Below are 27861 nucleotides of genomic sequence, written 5' to 3'. Positions count from 1 at the left end.
CACATTTACGATGTTGATTTAAACCGTTTATCCCCATTTGGGATCACGGGGGCCTGGAGCCTATCCCAGCTGTCACTGGGCATGATGCAGGGTACACCCTGGACTGGTCACTAGTTGATCGCACTCAAACAGCCAGGCACTCTCACACAGCTAGGGCCAAGATACCAGTAATCAAAGATAGTAAGATGCTTTTGTCATGATTTGATGGCAGTCACGTGTTCCATTCTGTCTTGTGTGAAACAAATTGAATTAAAATGTGCTATACCAAAAAACTTGTCTTGCCTTATAATTTCCTAGTTTTTTAAATCGTTTTGGGGGCCAAACTGAGTGAGGTGGAAAGCCGCATTTGGTCCTCAGGAGAGAGGGACCTGGATGCATCTGAGGACCTTCACTTCAAACCGGAAGTTGGACAAGCATTGCCATATCTCGTCTTTTAATATCAGAAGTCACTTGAACTTCTTCGTTGTTTTCTCCGTGTGTCTAATATAGGCAGGTTTGTCACATAAGGAAATACAAGTAGACGAACAATTAGTGAGTTTTCAGACTAACGAGCACAGCGATTACATAACATTAATTTTAATAAATTGATTTATGATCCAAATTCAAGTATCACTTTGCACAGACATAAAATGCGACAGGAGATTGGCTGGCCAAACCAGCCAATGCCATGTTGCCAGAGGCAGGTCCACTACGTCATTCAATACAGTAGACAAGGATTGTGCAAGTTTTTGGAATAAATTGCACAATCTCCTAGTTACTAGTGCTTTAAAGTTTATTACTCTGTGTCTACCAGGTAGATTGAACTATTGTGCACTAATTCCTGGGGTATATTGTTCCATTAAGGATGCACTGGATGCATTTTTTTCCACAAAGGTAAGAATGAGGCTGATTTGGAAACTTTCTTTTAAAAAGTCAGGCTATATTTTTGCTTTTCGTGTCTTAAAATGAGATATTTACCTGGACTTGTCAAGTAAGAGTGGCTTATATGAGGACTAATGAGATATTTATGAGAAAACAGACAAATACACTCACTGAGATTAGAGTTTCTGCAGTGATTTTTGCCACTCTGTCCAATTAAATAATGCTGAAAGGGCTTAAGGACTCTTTGAGCTACTTCATCTGCCTTCACAGTAACCGCTGCAATTGTTGACTGTATTGATAAGCCAATATCAAACTCTGAAACTTACTTCACTGCTTCATTGCACCTGTCCCTTTCACCTCAGGCAGTCTCTGTCCCTCTGCAGCGCTCCTTATCCTCTCGAGGAGTCGCTTCTCTCAGTTTGAAAGCTTTAGGATCGAACTAATTGTCGGCAGCGACTATTTCAGTTTCAAGAGATTTGGCACAGCCCGAGGATAATGATGGCGGTGAAGTATAAATCACAAACACCTGTCCGCATGGTGACCAATTACTCCATGACAGTCTGAATGCGGCCAAAAACAGCCCCTAAGCACTCCATGCAAGCTGCTGTATACTGCTCATCCAAGGTTTATGTGGGGACTTAACTTCATTTAATCCACAGACTGGCACATCCTGGGACTCCTGCCAAATGTGACTAGTGTCAACACTTGGTCAGGACAAGGACAAAATGTACAAGAAGGTATCCGGAGAGGGGGATTGAAAAAGTCAGAGCTCTGAGTGATGGTCAGAGGGACAGTCACGGTTCAGTCTCACTGTTCTTTCTGCAGTAAATGTGAAGTGTAACAGGGTGAGTTCAAGAGGAAAAGATGAGGCAGAGCAGCGGGTGAGTCGAGGATGAGCGCCCCGCCGTGTCGTTGTGATGCGCCTGTTTAGCTTTGACGACGATAAGAGAGGAAGAGGGCGAGTCACGGGTCGATCCCTCCGCTCCTTTTAAAGTGACAAATAACAGAAGGAGAGATAAGCAGTGGGAGAAAGAGAGAGAAGCAGAGATGAGCGGCTGTGAATTGAGGTGTCGGGGGTCAGATATGTCGGTGCAGTTCCGGTAGTGGCGAGGAGGAGAGAGCCGGTCGCGGTTCAATTCCTCGACTCTTCATAAAAGACAGCAGCTGGTCGGGGATCTCGGCGAGGACGTCCTTAGCCAGCCGGGCCATGCTGAGGACCTGGTTTCCAGATCTGTCGATGTAGTCTCTGAAAGGAACAAACTGGAAACAGAGAAGTTCAGGCTCGTATATGTTTTAATAAATATTTGTGTACGTAAAATACTGTGGTCACTATTTCAATTAAAGCTGTTAACATTGTTTAACAAGCATTTTAATAAGAGCAGGTCTGTTTTCTTCTTTCTTTTTTACCCAAATGTGAGAGAATATTCCTAACCGAAGAAGGCACAAAATGCAAAATAAAAGTATAACAAAGAACAGATCTCTTAGTTTACTTGCAAATAAAAAAAGGCAACTAAATGTGACCTCCTAAAGAGTGTAAATGCTGTTATATTACTGAGGATCATTGGAGGTCAGTGAGTCATTTTGTACATGCTCTCCTGCATATGTTTGATCGCATACCAGCTTGTATTTGATAGGAGATCTATGAAGCTGTCTCCTAGCTCTAAGTAATGGCTTCTGAGCACACTGGTGCAGCACTGCAGCACTCATTGAAATAATTTAGCTAAAATTTTACATCATATTGTTTTATTATCACATGTTTTATTGAGTGAAATAAGTATTTGATCCCTGACAACTCACCCAGAATTCTGGCTCCCACAGATTGGCTGGTTCCCATGTGGCACACAGTTGTGCACAGTCAACCAATTACCAATACTCCTGATCTTAACTCATCATGTGTATAATGCACACTTGCTCTAGGAATCAGTTTCTAACATTACAATCTCTACAGCACCATGGGTAAGACAAAAGAGCTGTCAAAAGATGGGACAAGATTGTAGACCCGCACAAGGCTGGAATGGGTTACAAAACCATCAGCAACAGGCTTGGTGAGGAGGTGACAACTATTGGCGCCATTGTTCAAAAGTGGAAGACACACAAAATGACCATCAACTGTCCTCAGTCTGGAGCTCCGTGCAAGATCTCGCCTCGCAGAGTGAGAATGATGCTAAGAAAGACGAGGGAGCAGCCCAAAACTACATGGGAGGAGCTTGTTAATGATCTGAAGGCAATCAAGAAGACAGTTGGTAACACACTGTGCCATAATGGACTGAAATCTTGCAGTGCCCGCAAGGTCCCCCTGCTCAAGAAGGCACATGTACAGGTCCGCCTTAAGCTTGCCACTGAACATCTAAATGACTCAGAGAAGACCTGGGAGAAAGTGCTGTAGTCAGATGAAACCAAAGTAGAGCTATTTGGCATCAACTATTTGGAGGATGACAAAAAATGTGAATTTGACCCAAAGAACACCATCCACACAGTCAACATGGAGGTGGGAGCATTATGTTTATGGGCTGTTTTTCTGCAAAGGGTACAGGGTGACTTCACCGCATTGAGGGGCCAATGAACAGAGCCATGTACTGTAAAATCTTAGATGAAAACCTACTTTCCTCAGCAAGAACACTGAAGATGGGTCATGGGTGGGTCTTCCAGCATGACAATGACCCGAAACATTCTGCCAGGGCAACAAAGGAGTGGCTCAACAGGAAGCATTTCAAGGTCATGAAGTGGCTCGTCAGTCTCCTGACCTCAACCCAATAGAAAACCTGTGGAGGGAGCTGAAGCTTCAAGAGAAACTTGGAGGGTTTAGAGTCTGTCTGTAAAGAAGAATGGGCCAAAATCCCTCCTGAGCTGTGTGCAAACCTGGTGACCAACTTCAAGAAACGTCTCATCGCTGTGCTTGCCAACAAGGGTTTCTCTACTAAGTACTAACGGATGTTTTGCTTGGGATCGAATATTTATTTCACTCAGTAAAATGCACGACATTTATAACTTTTTAATGCATTTTCGACTTATATTCTTTCTATTGCCGTAATCAGTAAAAAAAAACATAAAAATTAGAGTCTGTTAATTTTTTTGTAAGTGGGCAAACTTACAAATTCTAGTGATTCTAGCCCAGAATCATCATACAATCTTTCACATCCAGACTTTAAGAGTTTTTTCTTGTAATTTGATGACTTAATAAATACTAATTTTTACTGCTGATAAAGTCAATATATGCATCTTTTGAACTTGAAAATTTTGGCGTTTTTCTTTTCATAAATTCATCACCCCAGCTTGCTTTCTTGTAAATTTCTGACTCAATAAGCTCAAATACTTTAATTTTTTTTTTCAAGAAAATTAACAGATCTTTTTTAATTTATTTTTTAGAGTGGCCCTTATAATCTTTTGTAAATAAGTAGGAAGCTTTCTTTGAATTGGAAAGCCGTTATAGCACTCCAAAAGTCAAGACCCCTTCGAGAAACAACTCTTCAGGCAAAGCCCAGGAGTTGCTGGTCTGCCATCTTCTTTTAGTTTGAGGGTTTTTGTGTCTTTTTTGTTCAAATTTTCAGTATCTATTCTAAACTACATTTTTGTACATGCACAAGTACAAAAAAGACCCGCTGACATACCATTAGACAAGAAATGGTTCTGTTTCAATTTGAAATGTTTTGGTTTGATAAGTCTGCTGTCACTGAGGAAATCAATCTAATAGCAGCCATAGCTATCTGATGTTTTTTAGTTAGGACAGGACGGTGGAGCGTCTGCTGGTGTTACTGTGGTATCAGTTTCATTGAGGATCACAGCTGAAAGCCATGAAAAACACAAGGTTATCTGATGTTCACTGGGCTTCATCAGTGATTACTTTTAAATGTGTTGGTCCATCAAAGCTGTTATAAATAATGGTTATAACCTCAATTTTCTTACACTGAATCCCCACATTTATTTTCTGATCTATGCCATCTTCTTTAAATTGTAGATTTGTGTTTCCTCCCCTTAGGGTTCCTGAAAGTGCACTACCATATTGACAGGATGTTGTATTCTTCTCTTTTATGAGCTCTCAGTCAGTGTGTTAAATGCTTATGTAAACATCCTGCTTAAAGGTTTATCACCTCAGTTTTATTCCTCTCTGTTTAAAAGACCACTGATTCAGTGATATCTTCACAACTCTACTCTTCAACATTAAATGCAGAGCTTTAAAACAGCCTTACAGTCTCCTGAACGCTCCACATCATATACCATTAACCTGATTCACACAGCCTCGGAGTCTGGTATCTCTGCCAAGGACGCGCTGACATTGTTGGGAACGAATCTTCTCATTAGGAGACGACCCATTCTACCAACATTACCATTCTTCAGGAGATGAACAAGACCTGCATGTAATCTCTTTGTCTGTTTGAATCTGACCTTGTCCCGCTTCAGCCTGACGTTAATCTGACGACAGCGTTCGATTTAGATCGGCTGTGTCGGCCGTGTTGTTGGAATGTTAATATGTCTGACCTGGTAAGAGTGTCGTCATGACTTTTAAATGAAAATCTTAAGACACTTAACATCCAAGAGATGGATCAGTAATTGGAATAACGATTCAATAAAAAAGGACGTGTCTTGAAGGATTTGTATTAAAGTTTCAAAGCGTGGCAGATTGGAGGGGCTCTGATTGACCAGCAGCAAAAAAACAATCATATTAAACCACACACTTCAGGATTATTTGGACAAATTATTGACACAAGCCTCCATTTCCACCAGTAGATCTTTAAAATTGGGCTTAAAATTGCCAAGTGTTTTTCCAGCCTAAATATATAGAATTAGGTCTGAAATAATCAATATGTGGATAAACTCTATTGTCATGTGTTCTTTGCAGGTATAAGCATTGCTACAGATCATACAGAATAGATACGGCCATAAACTAGAGGTTGGATTCTCTGCAAGGACCAAAGACCAGCCAGACATGGCCCCTGGTCACACCAGGATCCCAAACCCCATCCTTGGGTGCAAAGGCAGCCAAAGACTTCCTTCCCAAACTTCAAATTCCCTAAAATTTCAAACAAATTTCCTAAAATATCTATGAAAACTCTTTAAACACCTTTAAAGTATCCCATAAAAACTACCCCAACATTTCTTTCAATAATCCTTAAATCTCTCAGTGAAATTTTGTCATAAAGCCTAAACATTTGAATAAAAATGTTCCCCAAATAATCACATACAAATTCCTGAAAATTTTCAAGCAAATTTCCCCCAAAATTTTCATAGCAAATGCTAAAAAAAAAAAAAAAAAAAAAAAAATCACAAATGCATTCTCTAAAATTCCATGAAAATGTCAGAAACATCCATCCAAACCTCCAATCTCAAAGGTTCCTTGAAAATTTTCAAGGTCACCCCAAAAAAGGAAAAAAGAGAAAAAAAATTACAAAAGATTATGAATAAATTTCCCAAATTCACATGAAAAGTGCAAAAGATGAAAAAACAAAAATAAAACAAACAAAAAAGAAAAAAAATCAAAGCAATTTCCTTAAATCTTCCAATGAAATTACTTGATAATACCGGCACTACTACCAATCTAAGCCCTAACCCAGGGGTCATCAAGTATCTTTGCACAAGGGCCAGATTTAGTCTGAACAGAAACTCTGGGGGCCAGACTTTCAAATACACAAAAATTAAATAAATATTTTGGTCTTTTTAACATATTTGTATCTTCTTTGAAAACGCAGGACTTTTTTAGGCATTACCAGTGAGATCAGTCCCTGTTAGCTATCATGCAGCAGGCCTGACAGCAAAACTGTCTCAAAAAATCCCAGAGAAGGGGCCCTCCGTAATTGTGATTTAGCACCAGTATGAACTCATTTTAACCCCTTTTTGCCTCTTTAACACAAGTTTTCAACATTCTTTAACCCCTTTAAACCAATTTTCCTGAAAGTTTTATCCCCTTTGTGCCACTCTTATCTATTTTTGCCACTTTTATTCTATTTTTGTTACTTTTTTATCTCTTTACATTTTCTCAACAGTTGCAACTTTTAACCAATTTTTGCCACTTTACACAAACTTTTGCCATTCTTTAACCTCCTTTTGCAACTTTCCTGCTTATTATTTCCCTTGTGTGCCACTCTTTAACACTTTATCACTAATTTACCAGGCTATTTTTGCCACTTTTAACCCATTTTTAATACTTTTTGCCTCTTTAACCCAATTTTTTCCATTCGCTAACCTATTTAAACCATTTTCCCCACATTTTTTATCCCCTTTGTACCACTCTTTTATCCATTTTTGACACTTTTCTTCTATTTTTGCCCATTTTAACCCATTTTCATTACTTTTGGAACCACTTTTGTCATTTTTAACCAATTCATGATACTTTTTGCCCCTTTTCCACTCTTTAACCTATTTTTGCCACATTTTAACCTCTTTTCCCCACTTTCTGGTCATTTTTTCAACATTTTTGCCAACCTTTACCCTATTTTTACATTTCTACTAATTATGACATAAAATTTCTGTAAAAACAGATCACATGTTAGTCATTCTCAAACTATTTCAAAATGAATTGTTTGTGGGGTGGATTTAACAGCTGCAGACATATAAAGCCAAAGGATACTCTTAAAACCAAAATATCTTCTTTTCCTCCTTTTGTGAATTTAATGATCTTCTGGGGGCCAGACAGGAAGCTTAGGGGGCCTGATATGACCCCCGGGCCGCCAGTTGATGATCAGTGCCCTAAGGTGTCTTCTACGCTCAAAAAAGCTGAAAGGTGGGAGCAGATGCTGAACTAAATTGTGCAGTCTATGTTCCAAATCAAAACAAGTACACATGAATTAGAAACTAGAAACTATTTACTGCTAGCAAGACCGAAAACAGAGATGCTGGATTATTTTATGTTTTTGTTCACACCTGACAGTCTGGAGTTGGACATCTGTCATGCAATATACAAAGCATGCACAAACAAGGTAAAACACTGCAGCAACACAGTCTATCTAAAAAGGACAAGGTACCAGGCTAGTTAGCAGTTAGCACCACCAGGTAGGCTCGCTACACCAGAAAGAACCAGTGCCTTCACAACCAGCTCTGGATAACGCTGTAAAGGAAAATTCCCCTGAATTTCTTCACAGGATCAGGATCACTTTTATGCCTCTGGTGTTAAGACTTGAGCTGTATGGCGTAGCTGATAATGAAAGCTTCAGACAGCTGTGTAAGGAGGGTAACGCTTTAATCCCTTCTTAGCCACTCATAACAGAAACTTTGGAGCCCAGATTGTAAAGCAAAAAGAGGATCTTCTAAATGCAAGTGGTCTTGAATTAAAATGAAACCAGAATGTTAACAGAGAGGGCTATTTTATGTTTTAAAATTTAAATTATGTTGTGTTTGCATGTACAGGGATTAAGAACAGAATAGTCTTGTTTACTTCTTGGATCTCTAAGGATCTCATTTCGAGTGTTTTAAGTAGCAGGGTCATTTAAACTCTGCAGCTGCTAGGATTCTTAGAATAAAAACAGCTGACTGTGGTGATTTCTGTGTAGGACAAGTGTATTATCCTAAATCTATGTGTATCATAATCTGTGTTATTTTATGTCGTCTCTATTGTTGGAAATACCCAGCTCCAGTGTTAGTATTAGTATTATAGAGGTAATTCATACATAATGAGTATTTCTCTTTCAGTATAAAGTGGCAGCCACTTCACTGGAGTTTCTGCAGTCTTTTCCAAACTCCCAGGCTCTTCCCATTTATCACTGTAAACACTCATTTATCACTGTACCTTGAGCTGACTGGCCCATCTTCAACACTGTACAAACATTGTTATCAGAGTCCCTGGTATTTGCCTCCCATATCTCTAAATTGCCGTTTTTACCGTCGCCAGGTCTGTTTTCATCAGTCTCTGTTGGGGATACAGCTCGCTCCGGTTAAAACTGCAAAACTTTTAAAAAGAAATCTGCCCTCCGTTGTTGAGTTGAGAAATGATAATGCACGGAGAGTCTCTGAGGGCAGACTAGGTGAAGAAATATCCCCGCTTTGTTCAGACAGTTTTTATAGTCGCCATTAAAATTGTGCCTGGCTATAAATGGGAAACGCTTAGTCTTAGTAAGAACAATTTTACACGTAAAATATTATCAGTTTGATTGCAGCATCAACATTTGAATAAAAGTTTTTAAATGACCACAGCAGAGAATGTTCTGGGTTCATAATTACCCACCATTAATGCAGGGCTGTTGATTAATGCTGAGTCCTGGATGTTGCCAGTCGCATTAGAGATGCATCCTTAAAGTTTGAGAAGGAAACCAATGCAGAAGCACATAATGTTGAAGAGGAAATGTTTACAGCACTTCTGTTTTTTGTTTTCTGACACTGCTAGTCGCCAAGATATTTAAGTTTAAATAAAGTTTATATTAAACTCTCCTATGAGATTAGAACTTTACTAACTAGCTTTGCACATTTTGTTTCGAATCTGACTGGTAGATCAGCTAATGTATAGGCATACACTGATTTTTGTAATAAGGATAAAAAGCATGCAAACCCATTTCCAAAAAAGTTGGGACACTGCGTGAAATGTAAATTAAAAACAATTCTAAGATACAATACAATAGATTATAAAAGATGTTTAAACTGAGAAATTTTACCATTTTTTTGAAAATATTTGCTCATGTTGAATTTGACAGAAGCAACACATTTCAAAAAAGTTGGGGCAGGGCAATAAAAGGCTGAAAAAAGAAGTGGTGCTGATGACAGAGAGGTAGAGTTTCTCAGAAGTAAAGATGGACCAACCTGCAAAAAAATGCATCTAAAAATTTTGGAACAATTTCAGAAAAAATCCTTCATGTAAAACTATGAATATCCCATGAATGAATATCATCAAAAGATTCAGAGAACCTGGAGAAACCTCTGTGAGCAAGGGACAAGGCTGAAAGTCAGAATTGGGCACTTGTGGTGTTCGGGCCCTCAGGGGCCACTGCATTAAAACAGGCATGATTCTGTACTAGAAATTACTGCATGGGCTTAGGGACAATTTCAGCAATCAGTGTCTGTCAACACAGTTCACTCTGCCACCCACAAATACAAGTTAAAGCTGTATCATGCAAAGAAGAAACTATATTAAAACACAATCCTGGAACTGAGGGAAAAAGGGAAAACTGTTCTGTGGTCAGATGAATCCAAATGTAACATGTTTTTTTTTTTAAACAGCAGACACTGTGTCCTGTGGACCAGAGAAAAGAGGGACCATCCAGCTTGTTCTCAACACACAGTCCTAAAGCCTGCATCTCTGATGGTCTGGGGTCTGGAAAGGAATTACTAATGCTGAAAAGTAGAGAGAGGTTTTAGAGCAACATATGCTCCCATCCAGCAGTGGTAATTTGTCGACTAAAACTATGACTAAAAATGTTTGTCTACAGCCTTTTTTTCCATGATAAAAACTAGACTAAGACTAACAAAAATAGATCTGTGACGACTAAAACTGACAACAACTAAGTTTAGTTTTCGTCAAGATGACTAAAAGTAGACTAAAATGTAATGTAGTTTTCGTCAGACACTCAAAATCCATGATATTTCTCCACTGTGGGTAAATCTGTCAAAAAACAGTGCCTCTGTACCTCTTTTGTACCTCAGCAGTAGAAAGCAGGGACCCCAGGTTTAGCAGGGTGCAGAGAACACACTACCATGATTTGGTACCAAATTTAGACAAGAAAATAAATGCTAAGACTAAAAGTAAAGACTAAAATGTGAGGACTTTTTATGGACTAAAACTAGACTAAAATGTTTTGAGTTTCCTCAACTAAAAGTAAAAAGGATAAGAATGACTACAATGTGACTAAAACTAAAATGCATTTCATTTAAAGACTTAAACTAAGACTAAAATTAAAAATAGCTGTCAAAATTAACACTGCCATCCAGACAACGTCTCTTTCAGGGACGACAATACTTCACCACATACCACATCCATCCCAGCAGCCTGGCTTCACAATAGAAGAGTCCAGGTGCTGAACTGACCTGTCAGCAGTCAAGACAGAAAACATTTGGCACATCATAAAACAAAAACAAACTTGCAAAGAAGACCCAGGACTGTTGAGCAGCTAGAATCCTGCATCAAACAAGAAGATCCTCCCCCAAAACTCCAGAAACTGGTCTCCTCACTTCCTAAACGTTTACAGACTGTTGTTAAAAGAAGAGGGGTGCTACACAATGGTTAACATGGCCCTGTCTTTACTTTGTTGAGAATGTGTTGCTGCCATTGAATAAGGAACAAGCTAATAACTGTCATGATATGGTGAAATGTCTCAGTTTTGACATCTGATCATGTTGTCTATGTTCTATTGTGAATAAGGTATGGGTTTATGAGATTTGAAAATCATTGCCTTCTGTTTTTTACATTTTACACAGTGCCCCAGCTTTTTTGGGAGATTAGACTCTACTTTAAATCTCAATTTTCAAGCCAAAAGTCCAGGATTCTCATTTTGTTAATAATGGTTACATCCCTGTATAACAACATACTCCGCAAATCTTAGAAAGCTCTTATAAGTTTAAAAAACAGTGTTTCTCTTGTATTTCCAGATTATTTCCCTCTCATCATATTTACAGTTAACTCTCTGGGTGCCAGAGTTTTTTCAAGAAAATATTCAACTGTGATATGAAGATTTCAAAAGGCTGTAGCTTGAAAGTGGTTAGAGATAAAGGCATACTGTAAATGAGAAAAATCTTCAGTGTGACCCAAAGTTTGTGATGGGAGTAAATTGTCTCATCTAATTTGCATATTCTGACATCACCAGGCAGCCTCCACCACCTGAGTTTTCTCCCACGGCTTCTAACATTGCTGCCCTTATTTCTGCTGTGTTTTTCGTTCCATACCTCCGTCATTATTCGCGGTATTTTGACCCCTACTACCGCCACCACGTCCCCTCCCCGGCGTTCGCCGATTACTCCCTCCCCAGCCAAGGTGAGGAAATGTGCTGCTTGTGGACTATCATGGCGCATGGACTCCCTGTTGCTACTCACAGACACACCGTCAGTCTCACCCATGGTGTCACCGGACGGCTGAACATCATGTCAGAGAGTGAATATTCCTCTATTCCTCCTGGCATTGTGAGTATTCTTGCTACAATTCGCTCTCTTTCTCTTCGTTACGCTCCGACTACAACCACTACTGCCGCCGCCTCGTCTCCTTGACCGGGGATGCGTCTTTCAAAACTCTCTCACTCCAAAACTTTGAATAAAAACACACCCACAAATGCGCTGGGATTGAAGTTACACATGTCCTCCATCTCCTGGTGTAAAGTGGTAACAATTTTAGGCACCATATTTGCAGCTACAGCCTGTTAATTCAGCAATGTTGCTTGTCACAATTTTGTGACTTTGTCGCTTAAAGGGTTAAGGGGGGGATAAGCTATCCATCAAAGAAGGAGCGTGTTAAGGAAAACTCATTTCCATCCGAGGTTCAGGAGGAAGACAGAGGGTATAAAGAAGTCTAAAACCTGTTAGTGCCTTATGGTGAATGTTGGCCGAACCAAATGCAGGAACTGCAGAAATAAAGGAGGACAATCAAACAGGATGAATTCTTACTGCCTTTTTAACTGCTTATTAGAAAGATTCAGCAGAGTTTTCTTTTCAGTGTTGTTCCAAAGCTGCAGACTTCTGTGTTTGACCTTGATGGATTGGAATGAGCAGATAAAACACACACCGAGCTCTGCTTGAATCAAAGACAGAAAAGCTCCATCATGAAGCTCCTGTCGACCGGAGACTTCTATTGACTGAAGAAGCAGAATATACTCCTCCTTTCTTCAGAGCACTTTTCATCGTACTGTTTGGCTGAGGTGAGTTTGATTGAGTTCAAACATTTATTTTCATGTGGCAGTTTATTAAAACGGAGACTTGGGTGAGTGGGTTTCAAGCAGCAAAGATTCTCACCTCAAACTGTTAGTTTCCTTGATTTAATGCTGAGTTGAGGTGTTGTTTTCTTGACTATAGAAAGAGTAAATCAGACGTTGCTCATAGCAGAGAGATCCTAGTCACATGATGGATCGATATGGAAAGTTTCTTGAGTGTGAGTGCAGAATTAGGGTTGAATTTGAAGATTTTCATTTCTTGCACTTGCGAGATATTTAGTTTAAAAATCATCGGGGACAAAGAAAGTGCTTGCACAGCGACCTTAACCCTTGAAGATTTAATTCAAAATCAGGTCATTTGTGGTTGATTTGTAGATGTTTTCTGCAGGCATTTCTGAGACATTGCATTCAAAAGATTTGGACTGAAACTCCAACCAGACAATATAACTTTGCACATGAAAACTTGATTAAAAATTCTTCCTCTGACCTTGCTGATTTCTAATACACAGGTATCTGAAGTATCAACAAACTCTTGGTATTAAAATGCTTAAAGAGAGATTCACTGCATGTCTGAGTCTTATGAATGCTTGTCGCCCTCCACTGGGAATAACTCCCATGTGCTGCTGTCGACAGAAACACGCTCAAGTTGAACCTGCAAATTAAATAAACTTATGATGAGTACCTGAACGATGTCCCTCTCTGCAAAACGTCCTCTGGAGGACACCCGCACCTCGTCTCCATCCAGCTCCTCCATCGCTGCAAACACGAAAAGAGACAGAGTGTGAAGGAGTCACTACTGGGAGCACTGGTGAAGCATATTAACATGCAACAGGATGACTGACAGGATTTTCATATCATCAAATATGAAGCACTGCTCTGGGATTAAAACGGAGGCAAACAGCAGCTCTTTCTCGCCCCAAACTTTTCAAATGGTCTAGTTCAGATGCTGGCCCCGATGCTGCTGCACCACTGACATCCTTGTAGCAGAGAGAAAGGCCCCTGACGTTTGTGTTCAGGAGTTACAGTTAGACTGCTGTGAAGTATCTGTTATTAACTGTCACTTGTAGAAGCTGACTTCATTTTCTGTTAGAGAAGAATTTGTCAGTTGTTGTTCTCAGCTCTACATTCACACCCTAACAGTGCTTCATCTGGGTTTTTTTTAGTCATTCAGGATAAAAATGTCCACTGTGAAAAAAACATTTTTTAAGAAATAAATTACATTTTGCTCCCCAAATTTAAGGATTGAATATCTTCATCAACTTCAAGCCTGTTTGAAACAAGAAGCCACTGCTGTTTTTTTTTAAATGAAAACAAACAAACAAACAAAAAAAAAAAAAGATATTTTCTGAAACACAGATGTAAGGCAGCTGTTTATCTTATACTTCGCAAAAATAGTCACGCCTTTGTTGCATTATTAGTTTTTGTTTTGTATCAGATTTAAAATGTACTGCTTCGCCATTCGTGGACAAAAATGTGCCCTTTCAAAAAACTCCTGTGAAATATTACAGAATAAAATTGTTCCATTTTTTTTATATTTTTCTTTAGTCAACTGCAGTCCAATTTTGAAGTATTAGTATTCAATTATTTTTTTAGGATTTTAATCATTTAAATGCCAGTTTGAATGAAAGAAAGGAAAAACTAATTCTTATACATTATTTATTTATTTATTTATTTATTTGTTTATTGGTTTGTTTGTTTATTAAGCAGTCATGCATCATTTTTTCCCAAATATCTGACACGTCCAAGACTTCGATCTTGCAAAATTGTTCCTTATATATTACATGGTATAGGGCACTGATCATTAACTGGCGGCCCGGGGGCCACATCAGGCCCTCCAAACCTTCCTATCCGGCCCCCAAAAGATCATTAAATTCAGAAAAGGAGGAAAAGAAGATTTTAAGAGTATCCTTTGGCTTTAAATGTCTGCAGCTGTTAAATCCATCCCACAAACAATTAACACTGAAATAGTTTTAGAGGGACTAACCATTTGATCTGTTTTTTTTTTTCAGAGATTTACTGTCATTATTAGTAAGTATTTTTAAAAGGGTTAAGGTTGGCAGAAGTGCTGCAAAATGACCAGATAAAGTGGTGAAAAGAGGTTAAAATGTGGCAAAAAATGGTAAAAGAGGACAAAAGGGGCAAAAGGTATCAATAATTGGTTACACATGACAAAAAATAGTGCAAGAAAGTAATGAAAAGGGGTTAAACAGTGGCAAATATAGAAGACAAGTGGCAAAAACTGATAAAAGAGTGGAACAATGGGGATAAAACATGCAGTAAAAGTGGTTTAAATGGGTTAAAATCTTTCAAACAATGTGTTAAAGAGGCAAAAGGGTATCAAAAAAGGTTAATATTGGTGCTAAATGTCAACTCTTGGATTTTCAGGGCTCCGGCCGATTCTGTTGACAGTCTTGTGTGTCCTGCTGCATTATAGGTAATAGGGATCAATCTCACTGGTAATGACTAAAAATGTACTGTAGTTTAAAGGAAAATACAAATACTACTGCAATAATATTTCAATCAGACCAAAATATTTATTTAATTTTTGTGTGTTTGAAAGTCTGGCCCCCAGAGTTTCTGTTGAGACTAAATCTGGCCCTTGTGCAGAGGTACTTGCTGACCCCTGGTATAGAGAATAAAAATTTTTCTTGTTAATAATTTAACATAAAACAGCTGCACCGTATATTCCAAGTGGCATTTAAATGGTTAAAATCCTGAAAAAAGTATAGATTTGGTAGTTCTGATCAGGACTAATGTTGATCGAAATGATTAAGCCAAAAAAGCAGGAAAATATTATTCTGAGGTATTTTTTATTCCAGTATTGACAGTGGACATCTTTGTCCACTAATGGGTTAGTGGGGTAGTAAGTTTAAAACCTGAAACAATTCAGAAACTAAACTCTGTTGCCAATCAAAGTAATATAGAATAGGGAATAAATGGTGTAATTTTTTTTTTTTTTTTTTTTTTTTATAACACAACAGTGACTTCTTGTATTCAAACTGGGATTTAAAGCGTTAAAATTCCCCAAATATTTCAAAATTCTGATCAGGACTGAAGAGGATGAAAAGAATTAAAAAAAAATTTTTTCAAAAGTTTTTTTCAAAAATTTTAAAAAGTTTTTCACAACGGACAACTTTTTTTGTCCTGAACAGCTAACAGTCAACAAAATGTGTACAATGCAAATTTGTACATTACTGGTCCGTTAAAAGCACTGAAATTGGAATTTCAAAATGTACCATGAAAAAAAAAATTTCAACAAAAAAGTCATTCTATATGCAGCGACAGACAAAATGACTGAAAAATAAAAGTGAAAAATTCAGCCTAATAGACACAAATGTCCAGATTAAACTCTCATTTCTCTCCAGATTGTCTTTCTGCCACCAAAAGAGGAACACAGAGATGCTCCAGCAGAATATAGAGGAACAATGCCAGACTATCATAAAAAATAACAAGTTTGAAGTTTTAATTTCATTATTGTGCCGTACATACGGTCATATGCCTGGTCCACATGGGCTTACATGACGCCAAGAGTTCACCCTAACCAGCATCAGCGTGCACCGAGGGTCTTTCATTGCCATAGAGCAGAAGAGGAGACAAACTTGGCTTCTGACACAAAACAGTGAGTTTCAACACACAAAACTTAAACAGCCATTCCAGCTTTTGCTCCTCAGGCCACGGCAGTATTTCAGGGTTTTGACAAGCCATTTCACGAAGCAGTAACTCTCTAAGTTCATTTTATTTTGTACAGAACCAAATAAAATAGGCCTGATGTTCCACTTCACCTAAATCACACAGCTCACAAAGTCAGATTTTTTCTGGGAATAATTTTGAATGGAGCGACCTCAAAGGCCAGAGGAAGAGTGCCGGATCTTAACTGTGCAACCAAGATCTTTGACTTCTAGAGTAAAGGGATATAACACATAATTCAGACCTAATATTTTCTTTAATTTGCATGATATGTCCTTAGTTTTGGTTTTGGAAAGCATTCTCTGGCCATGTTTTGGTTGACTCTAAACTCATGACTCATATGAAACCTTGAAACTGAAGCTTCAGGAAACACCATCTAAGTACATATACAAGCCTTTCTGATGAGTCATCCTGAACAACAGCGTACATCTGTAGTCACTCTGGCACAAACACCAAACAGCCAGGATGTGGGAGACTGACAAGGAAAGCTGACCCAGCACCACGTGAGGTCAAACCATCGACAGACGAACACAGAGCAGAAATATAATGATGAAATATTGAAGGCCAAACTGCAGAACCGACAGCAACATACTGAGAGAGACAGTTTTACTAGACCCTACAGGACAATGAAAGCAGACGCAATTAGGTAGAGGCACACTCCCAAACACAACACCCCGCTGAGATGATACCAGGCCAGTTCACCCTTCTGACCTCCAGCATGCTCCAGCGCTTTCACGACCAATCCACCTGCTGGAACTCTCATGAAGCTGAAAACGACGGGCCATCCAACACCAGAATGAGGCTCTAACTCAAGTCTGTATTACTGAACCTCCAAATAAGGGCACTTTAATTTGTCCCCAAACCTACAGGGTCAGTGTAAATATGGCTGATCCATTTCCTGGTTGAAACCAGACTCACAAATCGAGAGACAAAATTGTTATTCTGTTTTTCCATTTTTGACAGAAATAGGAAAAACCAAGAAAATTACTCATTTTTTCTTTTTTTGTTTTTGATAAAAAATGTAATTAAATGGAAAAAACAGCCATTTTTACTTCCTTTTCATTTTGGTCACAAAAATGAAAAAAAAGAGTCAAATTTTCTGTTACTTGTTATTCCTTTTTTACTTTTTTGACAGAAATGGGGAAAAAAAACCAGAAATACGAACCCTTTTCTAATTTGTTTTTTGTTGTTTGTCTGTTGACAAAAAAATGGAAAAACAGAAAAACGAACCATTTCTCAGGGTTTTTTTAAATTTTGTTCTCAAAAATGGAAAAAACTTAAAAATGTGTTTTTTTGTTTGTTTTTTTTAAAGGCTAGAATTTTTTGTTTTTCCATTCAATTGTTTTGTTTTCTTCTTAGAATGAAATACTTGAGGAAAAGGAAATCATGTGACCCATTGTGAAAGGTAAACATTTCGAAATAAAAGCCCTCATATCAAAATTTCAGCCATCTAAGCCAACATTTGCCAATAACATTTTTGTTTGTTTTTTGCTTTTCTTATTCATTTATCTATTTATTAATTTTATTTTTGTGTAGACTCACTAGTAATTAAACCTTTCCACCCAACAATACAGTCATAAATTGAAAATACGATTCCTGCTGTGTACATGGATAAATACTGGTGGTGGGAGTGTTGATACGATTATATTTTATTATTTTATTTTTACCTGCTTATACAAACATTTTAATTTTATAGGAGTTTGTGAATGACACTGCTTACGCCTTTTTAGTTGCCTGAAATGTTTACCTTTTGAAAGACTGCGAGTCCAATATTTCACTCTTTCTTCAAAGTATCAGTATCGATAAAATTACATCAGAAAGTATTGGTAACACATTGGTATCGACCATCTCTAAAACATGCCTCAAGCAGTCCAGGCTGAATTATTCATATATATTTATTTTCTTCCCAATATTAATGTAGTCCATTAAATCATCAGGATGTTTACTGTTGACATTATTTTTGACACACTGTATGGAGCCAATAGGCTTATTATTAAATTGTAAACAGCAGTGGATGGCTATATAGGCTGAAATATTGACAGGAGGGCTTTTATTTTGAAATGTTCACCTTTCCCAATGGGTCACATGATTCCCATTATTTCATTAAAACAAGAAAAAAAGAATAATGGAACTGAAAAAACTGAAAATTGGACCCCTTTTTTCAAAAAAAAAAAAAAAAAAAGTTTTTCCATTTTTGAGAACAAAAAATGTATTTAAAAAAAAGAGAAAATGGCCTGTTTTTCTGTTTTGTTTTGTTTTTTCATTTTTTTTGTCAACAAAACAAAAAAAGAGAAAACAGTTCATATTTCTATTTTTTTTTTTCAATTTTTGTCACAAACTGAATAAAGATTTTACCTCCTGATTTTTGAGTCTGGTTTTAATCATAATAAATACACTGACCCTACAGATATAGGGAGCTCAGATTTATCACCAGTGTGCCTCATGTGACTGACGGCTATGAAAACATGCTTAAAAAACAGACAAGGACTGTTCAGAATTCTGACATATTAGATTTTTATAAAAATTTCTTGTGACTCGACACAAAGCTTGTAAATAAGGTGATACTGACCATGATATATGGCCTGCTAACTTCACTTACACTACATCAGGACCTCTCCCAAACTAAAAACAGTACCGTTAAAAAGAACCAACATGACACAGCTGCTATCGTGGCTCTTTTTCCATCCAGTCAGGTGAAAGTCAGGACTAAAGTCGAACGCTTCCTTTGATACTGAAGATCTCTCGGTTTTGTCTCGGTGTCTTTGTGAAGGTTGTTGAATTAGATTTTAAAAGTTTCCACAGTCAGTCAGTGTGTGTTGCTTCCAAGAAATACAAAGCACAATGAAGTAACGCCCACACTGGATCTGTAAAGGACTCGTTTTCTTCATTGACTTTGTGTTGTTTGATCGCGCCTCCTTCATTTGTCCTTGCTACCAAACAGAAAAATCTGAGTGTTAAAGAAGAGAAAAGTGTGTACATCAGCCAGAGGACTAGGAAGTCTGCGACCCTGACTTACAGCTGTTTGAAAAACTATAACGTTTAAAAAAACTGAGATTTTTTCATGTGTAATATTTTAGAAAATTATTATTTTATTGAGAAATTTGGCCAGATTGTTGTCCGCAAAAAAATAGTTATACATCTCCAAGCCTTGTGTTGTAGTACTCAAGAATGGTCTTGGTCTTGACACTGGTCCCAAAACCACAACTCACAGGTGTGGCCAAATACTTTATAACTGAAGTTAAAACTTACCATCAAACTCAGCTGGTCCAACACCTACGATGATGATGGACAGAGGAAGTGATGCCGCCTGTATGGGAAACAAACAGAAAAACTGTAATTCATTTGTTTTGTTATGATTATATCCAAAAGAGAAGATGGTGAGCCAGATTTAATATTCTGCTCCAACAGCTCAGGGCTTCAGGGTCAAGGGCCTTACAATAAAAAAGAAAAGCTGCTCCACTGGAGAAAAGAAATACTAGTACCACTCAGAGGGTTTTAAACACCTACGACTGCTTTTTTACTTGACACATTTAGTGCATGAGTGTCAGTGTGGAGAAGTCTTTAGCGCTGTCACCTCTGGGTACAACGGTGGCGGCTTGCTGGTGCAATCCTGATGCAGGATCTCTCCGAGTCTTTCTTATTAATCTCACAGTGTGTGCTAAATGCTGAATCTAAATTGCCCTGGCTGTGATCGTTAATGGTCATCTGTCTCTGCTGTTTAGTTCTGACTGCAGGCTTTTCATATTTATTTCTCCTAACAGATGCCTGTGCTAATCGTTGTAAATGATCTGATCAGATTTATGTTTCCAGATTGAACAAATAAAAGCATCCGTCTGTGTCTTTATATCTTCCTGTGACTTGGCTTCTTCATCGAGATTAATGGGAAATCATCTTAGAATCCAAAACAATCTCATTAAAACCATGGGATCCTCTATACAGCCTGGAAAGAAGAGCAGTTTTGAGTGGTGTTATGTGTTTGGGACAAAATAAAACTCAGAGGAATATTTGGTTAAGGTTCTGTATGTTCTTGTAGCTGACCATCGGAGCAACAAATCATACACTATATTGCCAAAAGTATTCGCTCACTTTTGGCAATGACGTTGGACGAGAAGGCCTGGCTCTCAGTCTCCACTCTAATTCATCCCAAAGGTGTTCTATGGGGTTGAGGTCAGGACTCTGTGCAGGCCAGTCAAGTTGATCCACACCAAACTCTCATCCATGTCTTTATGGACCTTGCTTTGTGCACTGGTGCACAGTCATGTAGGAACAGGAAGGGGCCATCCCCAAACTGTTCCCACAAAGTTGGGAGCATGGATTTGTCCAAAATCTCTTGGTATGCTGAAGCATTCAGAGTTCCTTTCACTGGAACTAAGGGGCCAAGCCCAGCTCCTGAAAAACAAGCCCACACCATAATCCCCCCTCCACCAAACTTTACACTTGGCACAATGCAGTCAGACAAGTACCGTTCTCCTGGCAACCGCCAAACCCAGATTAGTCACTCCAGAGAACGCGTCTCCACTGCTCTGGAGTCCAGTTGTGGCGTGCTTTACACCACTGCATCCAACGCTTTGCATTGCACTTGGTGATGTATGGCTTGGATGCAGCTGCTCGGCCATGGAAACCCATTCCATGAAGCTCTCTACGCACTGTTCTTGAGCTAATCTGAAGGCCACATGAAGTTTGGAGGTGTGTAGCGATTGAGTCTGCAGAAAGTTGGTGACCTCTGTGCACTATGCGCCTCAGCATCCGTCATTTTACGTGGCCTACCCCTTGGTGGCTGAGTTGCTGTCGTTCCCAATCGCTTCCACTTTGTTATAATACCACTGACAGTTGACTGTGGAATATTTAGGAGCGAGGAAATTTCACGTCTGGACTTGTTGCACAGGTGGCATCCTATCACAGCACCACTGAGCTCCCGAGAGCGAGCCATTCTTTCACAAATGTTTGTAGAAACAGTCTACATGTCTAGGTGCTTGAGTTTATACACCTGTGGCCATGGAGGTGATTGGAACACCTGATTTCAATGATTTGGATGGGTGAGTGAATACTTTTGGCAATATAGTGTAATTCCAGACTGACTCCTGCCCTGTATAACAGTTTAAGAATGGATTCAGAGCTAACTGATGATCGATCATTAGGAGAGAAATGACTGTTGAAAGCTTCGTGCTATAGGAGGAATCAGTCAGACCTGATCTAATAAGATCAGACTTCTCCAACAATTATGTGACAGATTATTGAAACATCATTTAACCTCCTCACAAACCTGGATTAGTCACAAAGACACCAAACATGTTTTCTGTTCCTCGTATTGATCCTGAAGAAGTTTGGAGCTTTCTGACATTTCTACTTTACTTCTGATGTATTACTCATCACAGGCCGGTGATTGCTGAGACAAACCGAGCTGTTTTCATCCACACATCAGAGGAAAATAATAGAGCTTTGAGCACCCACACACAAAGAAAACAAGGTGCTGAGATGAACATCAGCAGACGCAGAAAGTGAGGGAAAAGCAGCGCTATCAATCAGTGTGTGCCGGTGTGTGCGTTTGTTTACTCACATTGACCACGGCCTCTTTGGTCTGGACCATGTCAGATATCACTCCATCTGTGATCATCAGCAGGACAAAGTACTGAGAGCCGTCTGTAATCTCTGCTGCACACCTGCACCACATTCACAACCACGCACACGGACACAGACGCACAAAGAAAGCCGGGTTAGAGGCAACGTTTTGCCTGTGAACCTCAGTGACAGACTACAAAGACAGACATGAAATGATGATGGAGTCACACCTCATTATTACAGTCTGCTGGGGCTCAGGACGTCTGCACAAAGCTCAATGAAATTTCTACAGACAGAAACTTACTCCTGTAAACCTTTAACCGTTCTGGGCTTCTGCTGTCATACTGGGACACTGTCATGACCTCATTTCTTCTTTCTGAATGCGAAAATAAGTTCATAGTATTTCTCGGAGCTCTGGAGTTTAGTATGTTGTTCTACCCAAGAGAAATTGTGTTGTGCCAACTGGGAGGGCATTTAAGCACGCCTTTTTACCACCCAAGAGGGCAGTTGATCATGTTTTAACCAGCCAAGAGGGCAATTAAGTGTTTTTTTCACCCAAGAGGGCAGTTTAGTGTGTCTTGCCAATGAGGAGGGTAGTTAAACATGCCTTTTTGCCACCCAAGTGGGCAGTTTATCATGTTTTAACCAGCAAAGGAGGCAGTTTAGTGTGTTTTAGCCCCCAAGAGGGCACTTTAGAGTGCGTTTTGCCTCCCAGGAGGCGGGGGGGGGGGGGGTGACTGCCCCCTATATTATCAATGTTGAGAAACAATAAATGACAGTATCGTCTGCATAAAAATAATAAGAGGCATTTGACATGTAATTACAAGTTATTAACATAAACAGAGGATAAAAAAGGTCCTAAGACCAAACCTTGAGGCCCTTTGGAGACCTCCAGAAAAGTCGAGGTAACACCAGCCATCTGGACACACTGGGATCTACCATCCACATAGTTTGCAAACCAGGATGCTGTTTGGTTGGATAAGCCAATATGCTGGAGTACACTTAACGACAATTTATGGTCTACAGTGTCAAATGCCTTGACAAGTCTATAAAAAGAGCCACAAAGTATTTATTACTGTCCAGAGCCTGGATAAAATCATCTAAAACCTTGAGGGCAGCTGTGACAGTGCTGTGCTCTTTTCTGAAACCAGACAAAAATCACAATAAGATATTATTTGAATCTAAAAACTTCTTCAGTGGATCACTGACTAATCTTTCAATCACTTTAGCCAGTATACACAATTTGGAAATTGGCCTATAATTATTCACTGTCTGTCATTTAAGCCTTACACTGAGCAAGCTGGGGCTTTTATTTCAGGTTTTATTCTGCATTTACTGCTAAGAAAAGACTTGCTGCCGCCACTTTTATGCCTCTGACTTATTATGGTGATGATTGTTTATGCATGCATCTTCTCAATGCCTTAAATCTTTGGATCTGAACACCATGGAGGCGCTGAGGTTCACTACCAATCTAAAGACTCTTACTAATCATTAAACTCTGTATGACTGATTGGATGACCTTCATTGACCACTGATAGGTGAAAACACTTGCCCTGCTTCCATCATACTTGTGTGATCTTATTCATGCCAAAAGTGCTGGGAGTTACAGTTTGGCTGTGTGACTCAGTCACAAGACTATCTGTGCCCAAAGTCTGTGTGGAAGTGGGTAATAGTAGTTTTAGGAATGCTGCTCCTGCAGCCCAGAATCTGCTGCAGAAGACTTTGTGTCAGAGAGGGGTGGTTTCATTAAATTTAATAGATTGAAGGCTTTGGAGGAAGATGCACGAGGTTGGAGATGTTTTGGCTAATGGCTTTCTGCTCTGCGACTCAGGATTTGATTGATCTGTGTCTAGTTTCTCTGCTTGATGTCAGTAACTCTTTTAAACTTTGAGCACCTGCCCCTCTAAAGCACTGGTTCTCAACTGCTGTTTGGGTTTTTTTTCTAACCAATTTTGTTATTACCGCTGCCAAAGAGGTTCTGTGATCAGCAGGGTTTGTTAGTTTGTTTGTTAGCAACATAACTCAAAAAGCCATGGACGGATTTTCATGAAATTTTCAAACTGATTTTTTTATTATTTGGGACTGATCAGGATCACCGTCTGGATCCAGGAACTTTTTAAAGGATTCTTCACCATTGGGAGATAGGGCTAATGGCGGAGGTCTGCACCCCCCGAGTGCTTTTCTACTTTTTTTATTGAGTTATTTTGACTCCATACTCTATTGTTCATTTGTTTGAAACTTATTTGCCCTCCATGGACCCCAATGCACATTTTCCCAAGAGGGGAAAATAGAGGAATAGGAGGTAGTGAGGCTGGGTTTTCATTTGTGCAAGATAAAGAAAAACCACTGGTTAGTTATGGTAGTTTAGGTTTTCCATGTTGGAGTAATTTTTTAAAACACTTCTTTGTAAACACTGATATTTGATAGTGTTTTGATATTGAAAATTCAGAAGTTTTGAGGTTATATAATAAATTTTATATAACCTCAAAACTTCTTTTGCATATTTTTCACACTCAAAAGTACCAAAAATGGGTAATGTTGTGTACTGGTATCGGTTCACAGGTACTTGGAATCGGAACTGTACCGGGTCAAATGTGAAAGGTCCCCATCCCTACATATCAGTAGCTGACATGTCAACCATAGCAATATGTGAGGCACTTAGGCATTAAACTGTAAGGAGTACCAAAGGCTAGCGGAGTAATGCTAACATTAGCCACACTTGGCAAACCAGTATAGACCACTTTAGAATAAGCAGACATTTTACCTGTGGGTTTATTGACATTTATAGAGTTGTTAGAAACAAAATGTCCAAACAATGTGCATGGGGTAAATACAACATATAAGGTAACTAGAGAGGCTAAACAGTTTAGCTACATTTAGACAGTATGTTTATTCAAAGGATTTTTTTACAAAAGTTTTTTTTTTTTTTTTTTTTTTTTTATTTAACTATTTTTTATTAAACCCCATGCAGACAGTGGATCACGTGTCATCCTGATACACAAAAAGCAGCTACTTTCTGTTTTTCAGGACTCATGACCCACTGGACTGCCCGAGCTGCTACAGCCCTGGTGGGTTCAGAGGTGGGAGGGCGCTGGCGGCTTTCTGACGGTCTTGCTGCCTCCTCTGCTGCTTATATTGGCGGCAGCAGGATGGAGTGAAGAACTTCTTGATTTTCCTCCACGCAGAGATGTTTTCCTCAGTCTGCTGCCGATCCTCGTCCACCTCGTTCTGCAGAGCCGTCTTCTCTGCCAGTTCATTTCTGAGGCTCTCCAGCTGCTCACAGTGTAGAATGTCTCTGCTGGAGGCCTCTTTTTGCAGGATCTCCATCTCCTGCTCCACCCTCAGGTTTTTTTCTGCAGCCTCTGAAAGCTGGCGTTTCACTTCCTGAAGCTCGTTCCTGAAAGTGTCAGCCTTGGACATCTCAGCCCTCAAAAGGTCGCCCTGGGATGCAATGTGGCTCCAGGCATCTTTGGCTTCCATTTTGAGGGCCTTGATGGTCTCTCTCTCGGCTCGCAGTTGAGACTCCAGCTCATGGCTCCTGTCGGTCTGTTCCTGCAGCTGCCTGGTGGCCTTCTTCTGCTGGTTCCACATCTCCTGCCTGAGGGAGTTGACATCAGCTGTCAGTTTCTGCCTGACTTCCTCCACCTCTGTCTGCAGGGATTGAGACTTGGACATCTCGGCCTGCAGATGAGCATTCTGGGCAGAAACTATAGCCAGCAGCTCTTGCATTTGCTGAGGATTTGACTCAGCTTCATGCCTTCTAGGGGGAGAACTTGTTTTGGGCTTTTCCTTGTCCTTATCGTTATCCTTTGCCTGCAGGAGCTCAAAGATCTTTTTTTCATAAACGTCATTTTTGTTCTCCGCTTCAATTCTTAATCTTTTCTCCTCTTTCAGCTGAAGCGACAGATCTCTCAATTGCCGTTCAAAATCTGCCTGCTTCTGCATCCAGGGAGGATTGGGTCTCTGATGTGATGGATGAGGGGCCTTGGACTGATAAGGTGGTCTGTAGGGAGGATGAGGGGGTCCATTAAATGAAGGATGAGGGGGTCCATGAAATGGTGGATGGTTGGGTCCATGGTACGGTTGATGATGCGGCCCATTAAATGATGGACGTGGAGGTCCACGGTATGGTGTAGGGGGAGGCCCCTGGTATGGTGGCTGTTGGCGTCCTGGGTGCGTTGGACGTGGAACCTCCTGGTACCGTGGACGGGGCCGTCCCTGGTACTGTGGACGTGGGCGATCCTCATAGGGGTACTTGTGCTGCCCGGGCTTCCATTCCTCAACTTCCGATGGACTATTGTCTGGTGACTCCAGTGGGACCTCTTCAGGCTGGGTCTCCTCATTTTCTCCCAGCTCAACCGGAACCTCTTCAGGCTGGGTCTCCTCATTTTCATGGGCCTCAATTGGGACCTCTTCACACTCAGTCCCCTCATTTTCTCCCCACTCAAATGGGACCTCTCCAAACTCGGTCTCCTGGCCTTCACTTGGCCATATCGGCATTGTGTCGATATAACCGTCATTTTCCATCTCCATGATGTCAGCCCAGCTCATGGTGCCTGTAGTCGTACTGTCTTCCATTGCTTGCTGGAAATTCTCTTGAACTTTGAGCATTTGATAAACTCGTCGAAGTATCTCACTGACGATTGTCTCAAAATGACTCTCTGAACGTTTGAGTGTCTCAGTTCAAGTGTATGTGAGGGTTTAATTCTGTCGCTGTAGGTGTCTACTGGCCGTTCTGGAATGTTGGCTCTACATTCTAAAGTTTTTGATGTGTCATCAATGGACAGTTCCAGAATGTTGGATCGACATTCTAATGGAATTCCCCATGGCAGCTCTAGTCGAACATTCCACAAAGTACCACACTTTGCTAGGCCCCGCCCCCCTTGGTTACTGTTGCTATGCCTGTAGAGCTTTCACTCCTGCCATGGGGAATATGGATTTTCGTCTACGTAAGCAGGCCCGCCCCTAGCTACACGCAAACTACACACAGGGCGTAGGGCAGGGGTCATCAAGCAATTTGCACAAGAGCCAGATTTAGTTTTGACAAGGACTCTGGGAGCCGGACTGTAAAACAAACTAAAATTGAATAAATATATTGGGCAAATTAACACAATGTTGTTTTATTATTTGCATTTTTTGTTGAATCCTGGGGAATGGGCCCTGCCCAGTTGTGATTAAGCACCAATATTAACATTTTTGACACTTTTAAATCCCTTTTCACTACATCATTCGGCCATTTCTGCAACATTTTTTGCCAATTTCAACCCATTTTTGATCATTTTTGCCACTTTTAAACCAAGTTTTACCACTTTTTACCCATTTTGCCTCTCTTTAACCCCCTTTAGCAATGGGTAATGGGCAATTTTTGCAATTTAATCCCTTTTTATTACATTTCCTTCATGTTTTATCCCCTTTGTGCCATGTTTTTATCAATTTTTGCCACTTTCTTAACTATTTCGCCACTTTTTTAATGCCTTTTCAATATTGTGTTTGTACCATTTTTGCCAGTATTACCCTGTTTTTGATACTTCTTGCCCCTTTTTTCCTCTTTACCAATTTATGCCATATTTTAACCTCTTTTCACTGCTTTTCTAGCCAATTTTTGTCTCTTTGTGCCACCCCACCACCCATTTGCTGCTGTCTAACCCAGCTTTTAACCTTGTTTTCTGGCCCACCTATTTTGTGAAATATATATATCTTTATGACTAATAATGGCTGACAAGTGAATTTCTGTAAAAACAGATCAAATGTCCAGTCGATTTAAAACTTTTTTAATATTAAATGTTATGTTAATTGTGTGGTGGGTTTAACAGCTGCAGACATTTAAAGACAATACCCTTTAAACCGGAACATCTTCTTTTCCTTCTTTAATGATCTTCAGGGGGCCGGAGAGGAAGCTTTAGGGGGCCCGATATGGCCCTTGGGCCACCAGTTGATGATCAGTGGTGTAGGGCCGCATTGCCGTGGAGGGGCCTCACTTTGA

The 27861-nt window shown here is 39.7% G+C and overlaps 1 protein-coding gene across 1 annotated transcript in view; it reads right to left on the bottom strand.

Annotated features, from left to right (window-relative positions):
• Positions 1–1930: 1930 nt before the first annotated feature.
• LOC121517593 (copine-9-like) overlaps positions 1931–27861 on the bottom strand; it is a 174811-nt gene continuing 148880 nt past the window's right edge. The window contains exons 18-21 of the mRNA XM_041799485.1: positions 21877–21979; positions 19569–19626; positions 13315–13388; positions 1931–2121 (exon numbers count right to left, since the gene is read on the bottom strand). Coding sequence (XP_041655419.1) covers positions 1939–2121; positions 13315–13388; positions 19569–19626; positions 21877–21979 — 418 coding nt within the window. The 3' untranslated portion in view covers positions 1931–1938. The remainder of the gene's footprint in view (positions 2122–13314; positions 13389–19568; positions 19627–21876; positions 21980–27861) is intronic.

Source organism: Cheilinus undulatus, linkage group 11 (genome assembly GCF_018320785.1).
Source record: "Cheilinus undulatus linkage group 11, ASM1832078v1, whole genome shotgun sequence".
Lineage (NCBI taxonomy): Eukaryota > Metazoa > Chordata > Actinopteri > Labriformes > Labridae > Cheilinus > Cheilinus undulatus.
The sequence above is the reverse complement of the archived record's forward strand: the minus strand, read 5'-3'. Positions and strand labels throughout refer to the sequence as shown.